Raw genomic sequence first — 20,120 nt, forward strand, 5'->3', positions numbered from 1 at the left:
TTAATTATGTGTTTTATGATTAAACTCTAGCCTATTTTTATTTGTACAAATGCATGCAGGCCTTTAGTTCAGTAAGTGATCACAACTAAGTTAATATTATTTTGAATTTTAATGACTATGTCCTTGATTTGGAGCATTTTTCGTATCATTTACTTTATCTTTCCAGCACCCAGCCCCCACATGTGAGACATAAAAAGGACTAGTGTGATATTTATTTCATTTTACATGTGGGAGAAATCAAGACACATGGAGCCAAGAGAGCACCTAAGATCACACACATCCTGGCAAATGTTTAGAGAAGTAGCTCTAAATAATTCCAGCTGCAGGGGACATTGTCCTTGTCGTCAGTGCCATCTCAGTGGGTCAGTCTAGCTACTTTGTAACAGGCTGCCCTTGGCCATGGTTTGTTCTCGTATTGCAGGCCCAAAGTAGACTGAGATTCAAAGAACGTCCTGGGGCTTCTCAAACTTTAGGAAAGAGAACAGGAAGCCTATAGTTCCAGTTGCCAGTGACGGCCTTCCTGCAATGACTCGGGGAATAAGTCATATGTCAAAGCTGAAATGCATGGAGAGTCAGGGGGAAAAAAATGGTTCTATGATGGCATCACTGCACTTGTACCAACCCTGCAGCTTACCCTGCGGAAGATTCCTTGTTATGTCAACAAATATAGGTCTTTGTGACTTGGGACAGATTGTCATTACAGCTGAAAGCATCTTGAGTGATCATGGCTTATATTTAAAGTCATAAAAATGTAAATACAGCAATAATTTTGGCCAAATATTTTTTCCTAGTGTCTTAATTTCTTTTGGCTTAGTATACACAAATTCTCTGCTTTTGGCATGGAAAAAATTTATTTCATTTCTTGAAGCAAAGAGGAAAAAAGAGAATACAGATTTGCCATGAAGTTTTAGCTAAAACTACTTCTCTATATATTGTATCCCTTATACAGAGACATAGCAAACACAATAGCTTCCTATACTGAAAAGGCAGGGCCTCCATCATTTATTTCGCTATCAAATTGAGCTGGGACATTTCTTTAGAAGTTGACTGGGGCTCCCTAGGAGGAACTTTTTTCAAAATTTGCTTTTCTTGTTGATGATTTACAAAACAGCCTCGGGTTCTTATTCTCTAGATTAAGCCAAGTTTTTAGGAATATTATTTAGATGTCTAAGGAAAATTGTCAGCTTAAATTTTGTTGAAGCCGAATTTTACCATTGTAGTCCCCCAATTGTTTCTGTAAGCGTTTAATCCATATGCTACTATCAGCGCAATTTATTTCCGCAGATATGCAACTTAAGACTTCATTTCCAATAAGGAAGACTTGCGTTGATGATGATATGATGTGTCCTCTTTCTCAGAAAATGACTGTGTTATCAGATATTCTACAAAGTATTTTATACACATTTCTCAGCTTCAGATCAACACGATGGGATGTGTATTCTTTTTACATGAGGGGATGAGACTGAGGAGGTCTGTCATTTTACCCAAGTTCCATTGCTGGCAAGTGTTAGAATAGTAGTGGGTTGAACCCGGCAATGGATTGTTAGTCCACATCCTACTTCTACTAGCCCCTGAGTTAAGACTAAAAAGAATAGCCAAGAACTAGAGGCTTCTAAAAATGCAAAAAATTCTGTAAATCAGAGGAAAAAAAAAGTTCCAAGCAAGAAAATGGGAGGCACATAAAGAAAAATGACAACACAGAGAGTGGTCCTGGGAGTTTTAAGTTCATAGGCTCACATAGACACAGGAGCAACTGATGTGATGGGAATAGCATTACAGTTAAACCCAGAGAGGCCAGATCTCATGGAAAGTTCCCAAACCACCCATTTAGAAGATTTCACTTTATTTCCAGGGAGCAGATCAATAATAATGACAGTGCCTAACACTTGCTGAGCATTTCATATGTCTGCGGTACTGTTCTACATGGTATACCAGTATTGTCTCAGCTCATCTGTAACAGCAATCCTCTGATATTTACTGATGAAGAGACAGAGGTTCTAAATGGCCGATTAACTGACCGAGGGTCTCACGTTTGTAAGTAGGGAAGCGAGGAGATGAACCCAGGTGCTCTGATTCGAGAACTTGCCTTCCAAGCACACGTTGCTTGAAGGAAGGGATCGTGTCAGAGCCCAGAATATTGGGATGCTCCACGAAAGCAAGCAGGGTAGTAAAGAGACTCCACTCCATAACACGGTGGGAAAAGCACAAGGTCTGAAGTCAGAAGACCTGTGTTTAAGACCTGCGTCTTCTAAGCTATAGTACTCGGCAATTATCCTTGACCTTTCTGAACCCTGTCTGTATAATAGGGGTAATTATACCTGTCTTGCCCAGTTCATCAGGTGGATGTGAGGATCAAATGAGGCTCTGTGTGTGAAAGTACAATATAGACCTTCAAGTCCCTTATAAATAGTGCCCCATATAAATGCATTATTGTACCACCATGAAAGGAATCTAGCATCATGTGACGAATATACCAATGCTTTGTCTAGTCAGTGGGCAGATGACCCCCAAAGTTTGTTTTCGGCTGCAAGCAGCGATCTTCTATGCAAAGCAGGGCTTAAAAAACAACAACATTGAAGGGTATCAGTTTGAATGTTGATAAGTGTTTTATAAATAGCTGCATAATTAGCATGTACTTACTGCAAAAAGTATACATAATATTTTATTCCCTGTTGTAGGCTGTAATGAATCTGCCGCCTCTCCGTCCTAGGAGGTTTTCACTTACTTTCCCCATGATAATTTTAATACGTGGAACCATTATTAGCTGAATTAAGAATAAGTAAATGAGCAGTAAAAAAAAAATACAGAAAAATTACAGGTGCCTGTGGTGAGTAAGATAATAACTAGGTAAAAATATATGAAATAATTACAGTGTTTGAACGGCACAGCCGGCATGAGGAAAATGACTCAATGGAAGATTAAGCCCGCTGTTGGCAGGGTAGAAAGACTGTGGCCTACACCGCGGCCTTCACCTCTTCAGATCCTCCGCCCTCATCTACACTGAAAACAGATTCAGTTTGTCCTCCATCACATTTGAGTGATGCCGAAGGAACCAGTCCAACTCGACAAAGAATTTAGTCATTCTGAGAGGCTGTGTTCCTATAGATTAAATACCCAGTAACTAAAAGATTCTGTTTCAAAGATGCACCTGATATCTGGTACTTGAGTGGACCTAGTTCCCTATGACATTGAATATGAACATCTTTAGAATGTATCCATGATCTGTATTTGACTTTTTTTTTTTTAGATTTTATTTATTTATTTGACAGACAGAGATCAAAAGGAGGCAGAGAGGCAGGCAGAGAGAGAGAGGAGGAAACAGGCTCCCGCAGAGAGCCCGATGCAAGGCTCGATCCCAAGACCCTGGGATCATGACCTGAGCCAAAGGCAGAGGCTTTAACCCACTGAGCCACCCAGGCACTGTGTATTTGACATCCTGACAAAACAGAATTTCAGATAATTTAGATAAAGATTTTAAGGAGCCGTGATGTTTGTTCGTCTGTTTTTGAAAACTGTGTTATATATAGCACTCCAAACAGTATAATTGAATTAAGGTAACCAATCAATCAACAAACATTTGAAGCTTTTTATGATTCCCATTTCTGCTGTTAAGGATTCTGATTTAATGCTCCCAGATGGTGAAAAATCTTATTACCATAACAAGAGAAACCTCAAGTTAGGATTTGAATCCTCACGAATGTTTGGTTAATAGTGGTGAGTCACTGCTTTTTTTTTTCTTTTTATGTAAGTTCTATGCCTAACATGGGGCTTGAACTCACAATCCCGAGATCCAGAGTCACAATGTGCCGCCTCCTGAGCCAGCCAGTCACCCCCAAGCCACTTTCTAAATCAGCAGGTACTGAACAAGAACACTGGTTGGAACTATGGCAGAGAGGATCTAGTTCAGACCTTAGGAATCCTATGCCTTCCTGACCATCAGATTGTCGGGGAGCTACAGCAATTAATTCTTGATTTCCTGTATGTGCTTTGTCTTCTTTATGGATTTTTTGGGCTCAGTTTCCGCATCTCAGACTGAATTCCCCATTATCCAATAAACTTCAAATCCCCTAATTCTGCTGCATAATACATGTTAGTGTAAAGAAGTATTAATATCAAACAAAATGTGCCAACAGAGACAGGTAAACAATGTGCTGGGGAGAGATAAGAGAACTGAGTTCTAATCCCAAGAATTCTATTGGTAGATTAGGAAAAATCACTTAAATTCATTCTACCTCAGTTTCCTTACCCCCTGAAATGGTGGAGTTGGAGATACAATCAAAGGGCTTTTGCAACTCACAGATTCTGTGATTCTGTGAATCATCTGAAATCCACTCAGTGTGTCAGTGATGACTTTGGCCAACATTGACTATTAAGGCCTTTTCTTAATTGTATTTAAGATAAGAATGTAAGTAATTTTAGATTCTCTTACAGACCTTTGGTTTTTTTTTTTCCATTTTATTTTACTTTATATCTTTCCAGTGTTCCAAAATTCATTGTTTATGCACCACACCCAGTGCTCCATGCAATACGTGCCCTCCATATGACCCACCACCAGGCTCACCCAACCCCCCAGCCCCTCCCCTCCAAAGCCCTCAGTTTGTTTCTCAGAGTCCACAGTCTCTTATGGCTCATTTCCCCCTCCAGTTTCCCCCAATTCACTTTTCCTTTCCTTCTCCTAATGTCCTCCATGTTATTCCTTATGTTCCACAAGTAAGTGAAACCATATGATAATTGACTCTCTCTGCTTGACTTATTTCGCTCAGCATAATCTCTTCCAGTCCCACCCATGTTGATACAAAAGTGGGGTATTCATCCTTTCTGGTGGAGGCATAATACTCCATTGTATATATGGACCATATCTTCTTTATCCATTTGTCCGTTGAAGGGCTTCTTGGTTCTTTCCACAGTTTGGCAACTATGGCCATTGCTGCTATGAACATTGGGGTTCATATGGCCCTTCTTTTCACTTCATCTGTATCTTTGGGGTAAACACCCAGTAGTGTAATTGCAGGGTCACAGGGAAGCTCTATTTTTAATTTCTTAAGGAATCTCCACACTGTTTTCCAAAGCGGCTGCACCAACTTGAATTCCCACCAACAGTGTAGAGGGTTCCCCTTTCTCCACATTCTCTCCAGCAATTATTTCCTGCTTGTTTCTTACAGACTTCTATCTAACACTTTATCTCTCTGTGTCTTTTTCACCATGAATTCAAGCAGCCATATTGCTTCTTACCTGAACCCAACCGTCATGATATCAGGAGTCATGGCCGTGTTTAATACATGTATGTCCTTACCATTTGATAAAATCACGGGATTCTGACGTAATTTATTTTCTCTGCTAACTGCACTTAATATAGACACTAGCCAATTATATATTTCATATAGTGTGGTTAAAAGTATCTTATGTGGGGGGAAAAGGTATCTTATGTATGTGGTTTCCATTGATCATTCTTTCTAAATGGTTGCTTGTCCTGGGGAAGAGCCAGGTTTGTATTCCCATGATACTTTCTCCATCAAGTGGTTAATGGGTTGTTCTGGTTTTAGCCAAAGAAGGTAATGGTTTCTATGACCTTCCTGATGTGTTTGAATTTATGAACAAACTATATTTGAAATGTTACTCTTTTTAGGTTTAATTGTTTTACATCATATTGAGACAGGGGCCCTGGGGGGATGTTATTTCCCACCCCTAGCCCCCCAGCTGCTGTCTGAAGGGAATATAGTTTTTTTTCCCCTCTCTCCTTCTTTTTTGTAAATGTTAAATAAAATCTAAAAATAAATCACATAAATCTTCTAAAAGCTGGGGAAAGTGTTATGGGAATCAATAGAAGCCCCAACACATCCTCTATAACCATTTCAGGTATCATCAATTACATAAAGTCTTCTCTGTGTCCCTTGAGAATCTGATTCAACCGACTGTTCTGGAATGGAACATTCTGTTGCCTGTGGAGGGGCAGAATGCTTGAGCATATGCCTGGATTCAGCTTATAAAAGTACTATCACCACCACCTCCAGTAGCATCTGTAAAGAGAAAGGGAGACTTTATGAAACAACTCAGTGCTTCCTTTTATTTTTCCAGAGGCAAAAACACTTAACTTTCTTGAGAAAAGAAAGCAAGCCTTATTCTAGTCCCTCTGGATTTGGTCATTGCTGGATCTCAGGAGCCTGGGGAGCTATTCATTAAGAGCAGAGGACACTCAACTCTGGTTTAGGTATTCATAAGCTCTGGGAAACTTAGAGCTTAGGCAAAGGAAAAAAAAAAAAGAAGTAAGAAAGAAAAAGAAAAGAAAGAAGGAAAGAAATCTCTTTCTCATCAGGATTTTTGCTTCCCAGATGCCATCATTCTCAATAATTTCATGAACCCAAGCACTAACGTCCAATCACTGTTGGGGAGTGGGGGTGATGACAATGGAAAGAGCCCTGTCTGGATTTATCAGCCCTCCAGTTATTCGCTGAACAACCTTGGGCAGATCCCTTCTCTCGGTTTCATCTGTAGTATTTAGAGAGAGCGTTATATGATCATGTCAGCACATGGAGTATATTTATTATAAACTATAAAGCTCCATGCACATTTAGATTGTTACCGTGTTAATCCTTCCAATCATGTGTTCTCTCATTGTAGACAAAAGACAGATTCCCCTGGAGGAAAGAAGTCAAGACAAAGTCCTGACCCACAGAGATAATGTAAATTTAGTGTCCTGTCCTAAGGCCCTATAGATTAGCCACACGTGTGCTGCTGGTAACACTGTACCCAAGTCACAAGTGTTTGCATTGCTTCCTGAGTCCAAGTCAGGATAACCTGGAGGGGCAGCTGGGTGGCTCAGTTGGTTAAGCCTCTGACTCTTGGTTTTGGCTGAGGTCACGATCTCAGGGTCTTGAGATCAAGTCCCATATCAGGCTCTGTGCTCAGCATAGAGTCTGCTTGAGACTCTTTCCCCTCCCTCTCCCACCTCCTCCGCTGCTCCCCCTGCTTGCTCTCTCTCTCTAAAAATAAATAAGTAAAATCTTAAAAAAAAAGAAGATAACCTGGAAAGTTAGCATTATATCTCCTTGATAGCAAATTTGATAATTCAAACCACCTCAGCCTCCTGCAAGTAAGAAAGACTAAATCTCTCTCTCTCCCTCTCTCTGACTGACTCTTAGGTGAACCTGCACACATTTTTCATTCAGTCAAGAATAACTCACTTGGTGCCCACCACATGCCGGACTGTGTTGCCAGCCCTCCCCCCCAAAATAGTGATAAAATGTTGTGCCCACACTGCAGTTCTTTAGAAAGAAAAACTGAGTTATGTGTGCTAGAAGCAAGAGGCCTAAGGGTTAATCAGAAAAGAAATAATTTTCACATAAAGTGATCTTTCTTCCCTTTTTTTTTATGGTAAGCTCAGAGAGAATTGTAGTAATACGGGTTGAGCAATTTTCTTTTTTATGAATCCCGTGCTCAATTTATGAAAGCCATTTTGCAACCCATTTACATGCAGTAAACCTTTGCTTTAAGGTTCTGTCATTTACCTTGATCATGATTATTTATAGTCCCTTTAGAAAAGGCCCTTTACGGGTTTAGCTCTCAAGTACATCACTGCCACTAGGCAGTTCTCTACTGAGCCTTTGAGGTCACGGTCACAAGCTAAGGCACAGCCAGTCTTGCAGCCAGCTATGAGGACAGGGAGGGCTGTTGTGTAATGAGAACTAGTTGGAATTAGGAGTCTTGGTCAAAACCAACTCCATACTCTCTTCGTGTGATCCTGGCCATTTGTGCACATTTACCATCAGTTTGCTCACTGGTAGGAAGGGAAGAATGCTTTTATCACAAGACTCTAAAGTAGAATTTAACTAAGGTACGCTACTGCAAGATACAGGGTTAGTTATAAAGAGGAAAGTGTTCCATGAACTAATTGTCTGTAGTATGATCTACTATAAATCAGTGAAAAACAAATGGTATGCCTCTTCTAAAATCTTTCTTGATCACATACTCTATTTTCTGTAATGTGATACACACACAAATGTAAATGGAGAGCAGAAGTCTTTACCTGATACGTCAGAAGACACTCAATTAAGTATTTATTGTCTTAATGGATAAATATAATTGCCAGCTGAAAGTCCCTGTGCTGGGCATGGTACAGAATACAAGGCAAGTAATTTATCATCCCTAGGCCTCCAGGAGCTTATCGTTTTGTTAAGATGTCTAGCCATAAGTGCACAAAAAGGCAGTATGAGTGTGGGTCGAGACAGAAGAAGGAGTTACAGTGTGTCAAAGTCCCTCCCCATATGCATACAGCAGGAACCTTTGCTCTTCTGAACACTAGGCGAGCCAGGCTTCCTCCAGCCCCATGCACTCTTGCTGTCAGTCCAGCAGAACGTAGATGCCCGCCCAGAAGGGTTTCGCTGAAATGCATACAATGAAGTGGCTCTATAGAAATAGGTGCAGAATCATGGGAACCAAAAAGGGCAGGCAAGGCCCCACGAGACAAGCAACAGCAGGAAGCACTGCGTCCCCTAGAAGTGAAGGGCCAGGCGGAGGACAGACAGGGGGTATGCTGGGAGCTGGAGCAAGGTGTAGTGGGAACTCTTGTCGACATGCAAGGCCAAGTGGGGCTGTGCAAGTCGGACTCCTGGGACCACCGCCCTGTCAGGGTCAGCAGACACAAACAGGGCTCCCTAGGCACTGGGTCCAGAATCTTTCTGTGGGTGGCGCTTTTCTTGAAGGCCTGAGGAGAGAATCCTATCAGTCCAAAAGGCTGGCTTTCTGAACCTGGGATTGATCGTTCTCGGCTTTTGCAAGCCGCTCAGTGACATGAGTGTGAATGTCTCGACCAAGTGTCTTCCTTGACTCCGGGGCACTTACCACGCGCAGCCCTCACAAGGTACAGAGCAGGAGAAAATGGATTACACCCTCAACAACAAGAGGCGTGTCATCCGCCTGGTGCTGCAGTGGGCCGCCATGTATGGAGATGTCCTACAAGAGGATGACGTGGCCGTGGCTTTCCTCGAGGTAGGTGGAGGCCTCCCTTCCATGAATACATATTTGTCCCACTGTAGCAGGACTCGCTAGAAGCACGGGGCTTCCCAGAGAGACTGGGACTGCAAATTCCGGTCTCTGTTAACATGTTCATCAGAAAGGTACTATGAGGGGCGCCTGCGTGGCTCAGTGGGTTGGGCCTCTGCCTTCGGCTCAGGTCATGATCTCGGGGTCCTGGGATCGAGTCCCTGCATCGGGCTCTCTGCTCAGCAGGGAGCCTGCTTCCCCTCTCTCTCTCTGCCTGCCTCTCTGCCTACTTGTGATCTCTCTCTGTCAAATAAATAAATAAAATCTGAAAAAGAAAGAAAGAAAGGTACTATGGGAGGAGTACAGAGCAGCATCAGCCGCTGTCCTGCCCTTTTAGTCCAATAACTGGCAGCCTTGTCATGTATTTTCACTTGCTCCCTTTTTCTTTGCATTTTTTTCTGTGATCCTAATCACAGGGTACCCATCATGTTGTAGGCTGCTTTTTCCACTTTATATAAGGATTTTTTTCGATGTTCATGCAGTCTTTCTAGTAAAAATTCTTAATGACCTTTCAGTAGCTCTGCTACAGATAATGCTTGTTTTTCATCATGTTGAATATTTACATCATTTCTGGTTTCTACATTCCTCGGGTAATAGTACAGGGAACGTTTTTGTATAAGTAGGTCTGTCTTTGGTCACATTCCAAGAAGGGGGATTGTTAGATCCAACGGTACCTATTTTTGAGTGGAGTGAAACCGATAATTTTATTGAGGACTTTCTAGGACCACGAGGTAGTTCCAGAGGGACGTGATTTATGTCATAAACACTATTTTAAGCTGAACTTCCCTTTTCCTTCCCATGGCTCCAGCCCCACATTGCAGCATGGGCCCTGGCATTGAGCCCTGAATGACTTGCTCTGTCCTCCAAAACTTAGATGAGGATCTTCGATGCAGGCAAAAGGCAATGTGGCTTCTATTTCTAACCTTATCAGTCTGTATGTTCAAGACTGAATTATCCAAAAGAAATGTGCCCCCGTTCCCCTCTTGAAGCATATAATTTGGCAGGCAGAGAGATGGGGAAGGGAGGAAAGGGGCCTGTGAGCGACCCTCAAGGCTGCGGAACGAAGTATTTTGAAAATATAAAGGAAAAACAGTAGCTTGGGTCATACATTGACTCCTGACCGCTACCAGTTGAAGAAAGGACTGTCTTGCAGAGGAAGCAGAGTGGGGTAAGTTGGCAACACCACGGCTGTCATATTCCGCTGTGGAGGCCACTGCTCCTGAGCAAAGCAGGCCCAGCTGCTGCTGCCTGGTGGTCAGGATCGGTCCCAGGGCGTCCATAAATTGTCCTGAGTTGATCACATACTCAGCATGCATCAGTTCCGGTCCTGAAGACCATGCCTGCCTTTTGCCACGAAAAACTAACCACACCTAGTGGGAAATAATAAATAAACAACAAATGCTAAAATAGTTATTCAGAATAAATGTTAAAATTTCCCTGAAAAAACGCTGAGGTGAAAAAGTGCTCAACAGTGTAAGCTCCGAAGTGGCCCATTCTCAGACATCTTGTGACATTGCCTTTCATATAAATAACCTAGAAACAGTTCATCTGCAATTAAAAAAATTTTTTTTGAGTTTTTGCACTGTGGTGAAATATATCAAACATAAAATTTGCCACGTTGACCATTCTCGAGGGTACAATTCAGTGGTATTAATTAATTCACAATGTTATGGCACCATTAAGACCATCTATTTTCAAAACCCTTTCTCCCTTGCAGTTCTGAATTTAGACATATGGTAACATTTTCTTTTTCTTTTTTGGTGTCCAGTTCACGCAACCATGGTCAGGAGATGCTAGTCAAGCAGATGACATAGGGACATATCTCTGCTGCTCTTGACAGAATTGTGTACCTTGGCAATTCCCATTAAAAGCCTGTGACCTTTGCCAATTACAGGAGTTTTATGTGTCTGTGTCAGATGATGCCCGGATGATTGCCGCCCTCAAGGACCAACTGCCCGAGTTAGAGAAGATTGTCAAGCAAATGTAAGGAAGGGCGTGGCTTGGGGTGTGTTTTCATCAAGTAAGTGCCTGCATCTCCGTCAAAACATCTTCCAACATGTCCTTCGCCCCACCCCCCTGGAAGGTGAAAGCTGGTTTTTCAGCAGCCACATGGTGTTCCAGTTTGAGTGGACCGGGACCTCAGACTTGGGTGGTGGGAGAAGACCAGGTGAAAAGGGGAGATTCTGCTCCGCTCCTTCTGTGGCAGATGGCTGCCAGGAGAAAGCCTGGGACAAGGCGGAGGTCCTACTGTGGGGCGTCTTACTCAGTAAACTCGGGTTCCTTTGGTTTAAGGCAGTGAATCCAGTAATAAAATAGTGGCATTTAAAGAAAGATGAAGGTGAATTACTTATATGGAAAATTCACTTTCTGCCACCAAGGTTGTTGCTGGTGAACGTTTGCTTCCCCTCTGTGAAAACATGGAAGTTTTCACACGCTATAGTTTGAGCCTTCAATAAATACCAGAGAGAATGTATGCAACTAGAAAGATCTTAAAAGCTAGAAATCTTGGCTTTCAACATCAGTTCTGCCTGGGATGCGAGCCCATCTCTTCGTGTGTCCTCTGTGCTTGGCCTCTTGGTCTCAGTATGAGGATTGCTCAAGGATTGCTGTCATTTCGTTCTGTAATTCAAAAGTTCTATGCAAATGAAGCAATTCAAAATAACAGTACCGATGGTGTTAATTAATGTGCTTTCTCTGTTTCTCGTAGTTCGGAAGATGCAAAGGCTCCACAAAAGAAGGTAAGTGACCACGATTAGGACTCTCTAATTGTGCCCTGTTAGGTAGCAGTTCTCCGGAAGTATTACAGTGCAGTAACTGAAAGTGATGTGTTTGTAAATACAAAATACCTTTTCTCATGTCTTGACTCTGCTTCTCAAGTATGTCTCCTCTGAGCTGCAAACGTGCACTGGTCACTCTCCCCTTACGGCGCTTGTTGTGGTTATTTTTACAGCACAAAGTTCTTTTGCAACAGTTCAACACAGGCGATGAGAGAGCCCAAAAGCGCCAGCCTATCCGCGGCTCAGATGAAGGTGAGAATTCTCCTCTAACTCAGAGTTGTGTAGATTACTCAAAGTCCCTAAAATCTCCCTTGGAATCCTCGTACTATCTCTTTGCACTCCAAATGGTTCGCCTGAAGGTGCCCTTTTGCATTTCAGTTATTGATCCTCTTGAACTCTGGGCCTGCAGTGGAGGTGCTTGTCCACACATCCTGGATTCTGCCTCTTCCTCACTGCCACTGTTCCCTGAAGGAAGGAAAGATATCTCCGGAAGTAGCGGTCAAGGCTGCCCGCTTCCGGGAAGAGCTGGCAGGCAGATGACTGGCACTTTGCAATGCTGTGCAGGGCAGAGCTAGGGTCATCTACAGAATAGGACCCCAGCCCAGAGAGGGCAGTCTGGCCCCGAGCCCAGCATTGTTGGCAGCCATGAGGGAGGTGCACACACCGACAATGACCATTTGGTTGCTTAGGCTTTGTCTCAGGAATCACAACCAAAATAAAATGAATGATAATGACAAAATTCTCATCTTAAATCACAACTGAGTCCTGTCATTCAGGAGCCCACAAATTTAAGGAGTCGGAATTGCTTCCAGGGTTTATGTTCAGAGGTGAGCCTCGAGATGCCATGTTTGGGTTTGCTGAGCTCGACATTGCCCGAGCTCTGTGGCCCAGCCAGCCCCAAAGTACGCGAACCGGTGAACAAGTGTATGGGAAAGTCAGTGTGTGTTCATGCCCCGGGCAGAAGCGCTCCTGTTTGCAGAGCTGTTAGCATTAATTCCCCACCCTCACTCCCTTCTCCCTGCCCCCAACCCCCCCACCCCGGCCGGCAGCAGCAATCTAGCAATCTGCCTACTGCGCAGCACTTCCTGGATTATGAAAAAGAAACTCTCAGGCAACAGCAGACCCAGCAGACAGGACTAGATGTCCTTCCTTTGTTCCATGTCTCTTCTCTGTGGCTTATCCACAAACATGTGCTATGGTTCTTGGAACTGGAGGCAGCGGCCACGTACATGTGTACCTATCCTTAGACCAACATGAAGGCCAGGAGTTTCGGAAGTGGGTGAGCTGACTGCAAATAGGTACAATCCTGAGAGTGATGAGATGGTGCAAATTTGGGAGGTTAGCCAAACACTCCCCCTTGCTGATGGTTTTCCTAAGAACTCCTGAGACTGATTTACCATATTGTTCCTGCCTTCCCAACAGTTCTGTTTAAAGTCTACTGCCTGGACCACACCTACACAACCATTCGGGTGCCAGTGGCCGCCTCGGTGAAGGAAGTCATCAGTGCAGTTGCCGACAAACTGGGCTCTGGGGAAGGCCTGATCATCGTCAAGATGAGCTCCGGAGGAGGTAACAGCCTCAAGGAGCACCTTGGGCTTCCACAGAATGGAATATCCCATCCAAACAGAAACCCTGCCAGGAGTCAGCGTGGCCCTTCCTCGCAGGTCCCAAGGGACAAACTGGTGCTGTGTGCGTGCCCATAAATAACAAAATAATATGGTTAGAAGTGGGCTGGGTAAGTATCCAATATGCCCTATTTTGGAGTTACCCACTGTAAAGCAGGAGGTAAAGCAATCGACGGCAGCTGGAGCTGAGGCCTCTGGGTTGGATGTCGGCTTGGAGTTCTTCCTATAAAAACCCTAAACAAAAAGCTGAAGGTCTTGGAGCTCTGAGACATGGGGACCCTAAGAGGGCATCTGGCTTGACAGGCTCCAGGCCATAGGTTTCCGAAAGTCTGAAGTTGGAGGTGATCGTAGGCTGGTTCTTTCCAGCTGATGATGGTTTCCCTCCTCACCCCACAGAGAGGGCAGGAGGCCAACTCATCAAATAAAATGAGGACGACTTTCCCCCATGGAACCACTTAATTGTTGTGTGTGTTCTTGAAATGTCATGTATTCATTCACCATATATATTTACTGGCCAAGTTAGTGTGACTGGGACGAAAGGGATGTGTTGGGTGCAGCCATGTCCCCAAGCTGTTGCTAGGAGGCACGGAGGTAGACAATAAGTGGACAGTTACAATCCATGCTGGCTAGAGGTTTGGAATCGTTGGCCTGTGTTGCATTGAGAGCCCAAAGAAGAAACAGTAAAGCTAATTTATCTGGAAACGATTTAGTAGCCACTGGAGGATCCTTGCTTCAGGGTCGGGTAAACCATTTTTTGCCACGTTTGAAGGCAAATGGTTCTCCTAATGCAGGATTTTTAAATGTATCATGGATTCCCAAGATTTCCCCTCCCAGTCACATGGGACCCAGGATGCCTGCCTTCGCCGGATCCGTATGGCACAATCTTTCCACAGGTGTCCTGCATCCCTCCTTCCCCTCCTTCGGGTTGTGATGCAAATGTCTCGTCTACCTGAGGCCACCTCCTCCCTTTCTTTGATTCCCTTTCTGAAACTGTATCCTCTCTCACTTACTTATACTTTCTAGCTTCCGTCCCTGCTGGGTTTTCTCCCCATGGCAGCTCACTCTCTGATCTGTCTTGTTCACCGTCTGTGTCCTTCGCTGTGATGCAAGCTCTTACCGGACCAGGATTTTTTCTTTTTTCCTGTTGTTCCCTTCTGTATCTTCAATGCCTGGAGCAGTGTCCAGCATGTAATAAATGCTAAATAATATTTGTTGAATGAATTAATTTTCAAAATATAGGAGGCTTAATCTAGGCCATGCCATTGCCCTCCAAATTCGGGAACCCATGAAAAAATACTAATGAATTTTACATCTAAAGTCATCTGGGATCTCAGAAACCCCCTAAGTTTTCTAGAAAGGATCTTTCCTTCTCCAAAGCGCTGGGCATTATTGCCATCTGGAAACATAATTTGTTATATAAATAGTAAGTGCAGTTTTTGAAGATAATTACAGCTGTAGTGCCGAACTGGGTGAATTGACCCGCGGGTACTTCCATTCCTGCTTTGCGGTCATTTTCTGATGGCATCTTGAGTGTCCTGTGCCTGCGTGAATGCTGGGTCTTTCCTATTCAGTGGGTCCCTTCAGTCCTGTGTTTTATGCAGTCGCTCTGCGTGTTCCGGTAATTCACCGAGCTGGCAATTTGTTGGTGTGATTAGGGCAGTGCAGCAAATCTCAGATGCATTTAATAGGCAATCTCATGCTTTTTATGTTCACAGAAAAGGTGGTGCTCAAACCTAATGATGTTTCAGTATTTACGACGCTCACCATTAATGGACGCCTATTTGCTTGCCCGCGAGAGCAATTCGATTCACTGGTAGGTGTGGATAGCCTCCTTGGAGCCGTGTCTGCAATCAGAAAAACTTGTCTGCAGCTTAATTTTGCAGTTACGTTGAACTGAGTTGCTAAAAAACTCCTGAATGCTCCTTGGCTGTGTCTTTTTCTGTGTTCCGTGAGGTAAGCCTCAGGTGTTCATTTGATATACTCGGACCTTTAGATTTTCTTTTGTGGAAATGAGCCAAAGGAGCCCCACTATCGGGGCACAATTCAGCTTTTAGACCTCCTTGTAGTGAATCACCTCCTAGAAGTCCCCCCAGTTTAGATAGTAATATTTAAAATCTGAATGCTGAAACCAGGAGAGGGAAAAAAAAAAATTTTAAGACCAGACTTGGCGATCCATCACCTCCTCCGTGGGCTGTAGAAGGGCGTTAGGGCAAAGCCACTCTCGGTTCTCCCTGAAAGCGCTCTGACTTGTGTAGGAAGTACCGGAGGCCAGCAGTTTCTTCCCTAAGTCGGTCCCCCAAGCCTTGTTCCCAGGCTGCACAGAACTCTCTTCAAGCAAAGGATCAATTGGCCCATGCTCACTGCTGAGTAGCCTCCATCTGTTATGGAGACGGTAGGGTTCATTTCTGTTTATCCTCCAAAGATTAGACATGTTGGTAAGGAGCTCTCGTGCTATCTTGGAAACACTGTGGGGCCAGCACAGAGGAGAGGGAAGCAGTTTTTTCCATCTCGGGACACACGGGGCTGATTTTACTAAGAGAAGTGCAACAAGAGTGAGAGGTAAACAGCATCACATTCCAGGGCAGAGTTCAGCCACGTGAGTGCTGTGTAAATGCATTTATGTGTCATCACATCAGACATTAGAAGTAAATCAAGATTCCTCTGCTCTCGAGAACATTCTAAAATTTTTTCTTAAGATTTTATTTTTTGAGGGAGAGAGTGAATGAGATAGAGAGAGGACACAAGCAGGGGAAGTGGCAGGCAGAGGCAGAGAGAGAAGCAAACTCCCTGCTGAGCAGGGAACCTGATGCGAGGCTCGATCTCGAGACCCTGGGATCATGACCTGAGCCAAAGGCAGAGACTTAACTGACTGACCCCTCAGGAGCCCCTCGGGAACATCTTAGAACTTGTTTTGGCCTCATGGGGATTCTTTGTTCCAGCTGGGGGAGAGCCATTTGGGGCACTCCTGTGCAGCTAGGTGGATTGTTGCCGTGTCCTGAATCCCGGTGGAGGGGAGCTTAGCAAATGTGGCTTCATTCTCTGACTGTCCCTCATCCATCACAGCCCACGAACGCCCTGCTGGCCTTGTCCTTGTCAGGCAGACACTAACTTCTGAGGCCTCTGTTTCTTTGCACCTTGTCCCGCAGCCTTGGGAATCCTAGTCCTTGCCAGCCTTCCTTGTTAAGGCCCGAGTGCTTGAAAGGCGTTTACTTTGCCGCTAGTCCTGGGGAATGTGAGCTTGTAAACTTCTTCCACGTGGTGCCCTGCCATTCGCTGTCCAGTGGCTTACGTCACCGTACTAGGGAGTGGTTGAACTCCACCTGCCTCACCAAACTGGAGACGTGGAGCCTTTTCCAGCTTTCTAAAGATCTCCCTGAGGACAGTCTTTCTAGGAAGAATGGCACACACAGGATGACTGTGCAGTACAGAATGTTGGCCAAACCCTTTGATCTATCAACACGTACATATGAAGTGTCTGCTTTGTGCTCAGTGCTCTGCTGCCTTCTGTGTGACTCTCGACCAGTCGTCCCAGAGGCTCTGTCCTTGCGACAGTTACGGTGACATTAGGGAGATGAGACGAAAACAGCCTGGAACAGAACACATTGTAGGGCTACGCTGTGTTGTCTAGAAATAACAGAGTGCCAGCGATTTCGCCTAGAGCTTTAGTCTCTGCACATTGTATTTGAGCATATATGTTAGTGCTGAGCAAATTATAATAAAATCCCACTGTACTGTAGTTTGGTTGTACTCTTACGCATCCGCTAGTTCCTTAGAATTTTATTTAGGGCTTACGATCTCATTCCAGGCATTGTGGATGGTTCTGGCTCTGGGATGGTCTTGAAGACGAATCCTCCCTGTGCCTCCAGGAATCCACAGTGTAGTAAGGGACTCCAGGGTGTAAGAAGGCGGTATGACAAATGCCACCACAGAGCCAGGCACAGGGTGGGGGAGAGAGGGATGCTGGGGTGGCAGCTGACTTCAGCCATCTCTTTGTCACTGACGATCAGTGTATCCTTTTTATGTCTTGGGTTCTTGACTTGGAAATTGGGAGGGTAACAATGCTGTTCTTCCTGAGGGAAAGTACATGGGAGTTCTATGCCTCTGGGCAGGCAGTTGTGTATGTTATGGCTCATATGATGGGAAAGGACCCCAGGACTATCTAGGAGAAAGTGGAGCAAGGGGGTGCTTCCTGGGGCCCCCCGGGTCAGCATGTAAATTCCCCACTTCAGATGGAAGAACAACTTCAGCCACTCAGATTGCCTCTTCAGTGCTGCATGGAGGGAAGGGCCCAGCCTGCCCTTTGTCAAGGAGGGAGAAGGCTTTGGTGAGCCCTGCCCACTCAAAAAAAAAAAAAAAAAAAAAAAAAAAAGAGATTCTATGACTTTCAAAAGGGATGAAGGAATGATAGACCAGCATCCATGACTTAAAGAATTTTACTTATTTCTTAATATTGGCACCTTCCCTGTAGTTGCTGGGTTTATCCCCTCCATGAAAAGCCATAAGGCCTCAAGGAAAAGAGATGGGAGCTTGGGGCGCCTGGTGACTCAGTCATTAAGTGTCTGCCTTCAGCTCAGGTCGTAATCCGGGGTCCTGGGATTGAGTCCTGCGGCTCCTTGCTTGGCGGGAAGCCTGCTTCATCCTCTCCCACTCCCCCTGCTTGTGTTCCCTCTCTCGTTGTGTCTCTCTGTCAAATAAGTACATAAAATCTTAAAAAAAAAAAGAGAGAGAGAGAAAAAGAGAGATGGGAGCTGGGGAGCCTGCGGAGGAAGAGAGCAAGAGGGCAGTTGCATGGAACAGAGGGCTGTGCACACAGCAGGAGCTGCAAGAGGGAGCAGAGAACATGGAGAGCCTGAGCTGGACTGGGAGTCCTCAGAAATGCCCCAGCATTTAAGTGTCCCCAACTTCAGGGGTGCCTGGGTGGCTCAGACAGTTGAGCATCCGACTCTTGATTTTGTCTCATGTCATGATCGGTCGTGGGATCAAGTCCCACCTTGGGTTCCTCACTCACTTGGGTCCCACACTCAAGTCTGCTTATCCCTCTCCCTCAGCTTCTCACTGCATGCTCTCTCTCTCTCTCTCTCTCTCTCTAATAAATAAGTAAAATCTTTTTTAAAGACTATCCCCAACTTTCTACCTAAGACTCACCCTGCTTGGAACCATTCTCCTTACTTGTTTCCATAAGCTACTTACCCACAGCTCCAGGCCAGTTCCCTAAGTTTCCAAACTTTGGAATTAATGTTTTTCTTCTCTACTGTCTGTGCCCTGCGTAGAGCGAATCAGGAACAACAGAGCTTAGCTCCCATGTCCAGATATCATTTGCATCATACTTTCCTGTGCATTTGCATCACCACAGCACTCGTGGGGAGGGAACTCGTTTGGAAGGAGGTGAGAGTGGGGACCTCCTCTGTGCCAGGCACTCTGCTTATGTGATACAGGGACATTGTTCCCAGTCCATCCTGTTAAGAAGTCTGCATATCCAGTACTGCGACACCAAGTTCCCTGAGCTGAAACAGACATGCAAGAAACTAGGGAATTGATCCCAATCTGCGTAGGTAGAGTGGGGTTTGCGTTTAGTCTGTTCCCCTCAAACACTGCTCTGTTCCAAACCCCCAGCTCTTTGTCTGGCACTTCACAGACTTTCTAAAGCTGTCTGAGCTGTCTTTTTGGTTCCCCAAGGCTCTCTGATCCTGACATACAGGTCTACTGACAGTTTTCTAGCCTTCCTGAATCTACCCATCCTTCAGCAGACCAACCTGAGAGCTCAGGGGAAACCTTGCTGTTCTGACCCATCCAAGTTTGTCTGTTTAATCTTTTATAGCCTGGCTTCTTTCTTCAAGAACTCTCCAGATTGTACAGTCATCCGAAATGCCCACTAACTCTCAAAAGTCCATTCCTGTCCTCCCACACGTTTATCCATGTATCTGGGCATTGGGTGTGTGTCGATGCTTCTGTCTGTCCTTCATAGCCACGCATGAATGCCAGCAGCTGACTGTTGATTGAGTGTCAAGAGGGACTCCCTGGTCAGAGTTGACCTTCCCTTAGCCTGTAAACTTGCAGAGACCACCTACATCCTGAATGTGTCATTTCTTTCGTGCCCAGAACCCAGTGAGCATTTATGGAACATCATGGTTATGGGTGCTGCTGCTGATAGTCATGCTGGTAGAACTTGCATAATATTAGTATTTCCATCTTAAATACCAAATATCCCAATGTGGCTAGTATGGTATTAGGGAAATCCTCTTTCAATTAATGTCCCTTTTGTAACTTTGGACATATATTACAGATCCATAAATGTCTGCATAGTATACATAAGTTTCCAAGGCATACAAATCATTCATTTGACTAAGGAAAAGCAGTCTCCGTCATTTCTCATAAAATACAAATGAGATCAGCGAGTCAGGTAGAAAGTTTTGAATGAGAGCCTTCCAGAAAGTAGCAGAAGCCCTCGCCCAGAACACCATGACCTTGTGGCTATCATTTATAGCTCAGCATCGCTCCAAGAGTGGAGGGATGGGCCAGCATGGGTCATGTCGGTCCCCGGAGCCCTCTGTCCGCCAGTCAGCTCAGGCCGTGTGTTATACGAGCTGGATAAGCAGGAACGTCACCATAGTCACCAGCCCCACCACAGTTAGTGGTGCTGTGGCCAGATGTCCAAAAGGGCCATCCTGGTACCTGCTCC

The 20,120-nt window shown here is 44.7% G+C and overlaps 1 protein-coding gene across 5 annotated transcripts in view; it reads left to right on the forward strand.

Moving 5' to 3' along the window:
• The window catches only part of RAPGEF4 (Rap guanine nucleotide exchange factor 4), a 291,500-nt gene that overhangs the window by 247,846 nt on the left and 23,534 nt on the right, over positions 1–20,120 (forward strand). For all 5 annotated transcript variants that reach the window (XM_046018583.1, XM_046018585.1, XM_046018584.1 and 2 more), the window contains 6 exons: positions 8,835–8,985; positions 10,934–11,022; positions 11,747–11,777; positions 11,990–12,068; positions 13,239–13,385; positions 15,157–15,254. In XM_046018583.1, the coding sequence (XP_045874539.1) occupies positions 8,835–8,985; positions 10,934–11,022; positions 11,747–11,777; positions 11,990–12,068; positions 13,239–13,385; positions 15,157–15,254 (595 nt within the window). The remainder of the gene's footprint in view (positions 1–8,834; positions 8,986–10,933; positions 11,023–11,746; positions 11,778–11,989; positions 12,069–13,238; positions 13,386–15,156; positions 15,255–20,120) is intronic.

The sequence above is a fragment of the Meles meles genome, chromosome 9, assembly GCF_922984935.1.
Source record: "Meles meles chromosome 9, mMelMel3.1 paternal haplotype, whole genome shotgun sequence".
NCBI classification, from domain to species: domain Eukaryota; kingdom Metazoa; phylum Chordata; class Mammalia; order Carnivora; family Mustelidae; genus Meles; species Meles meles.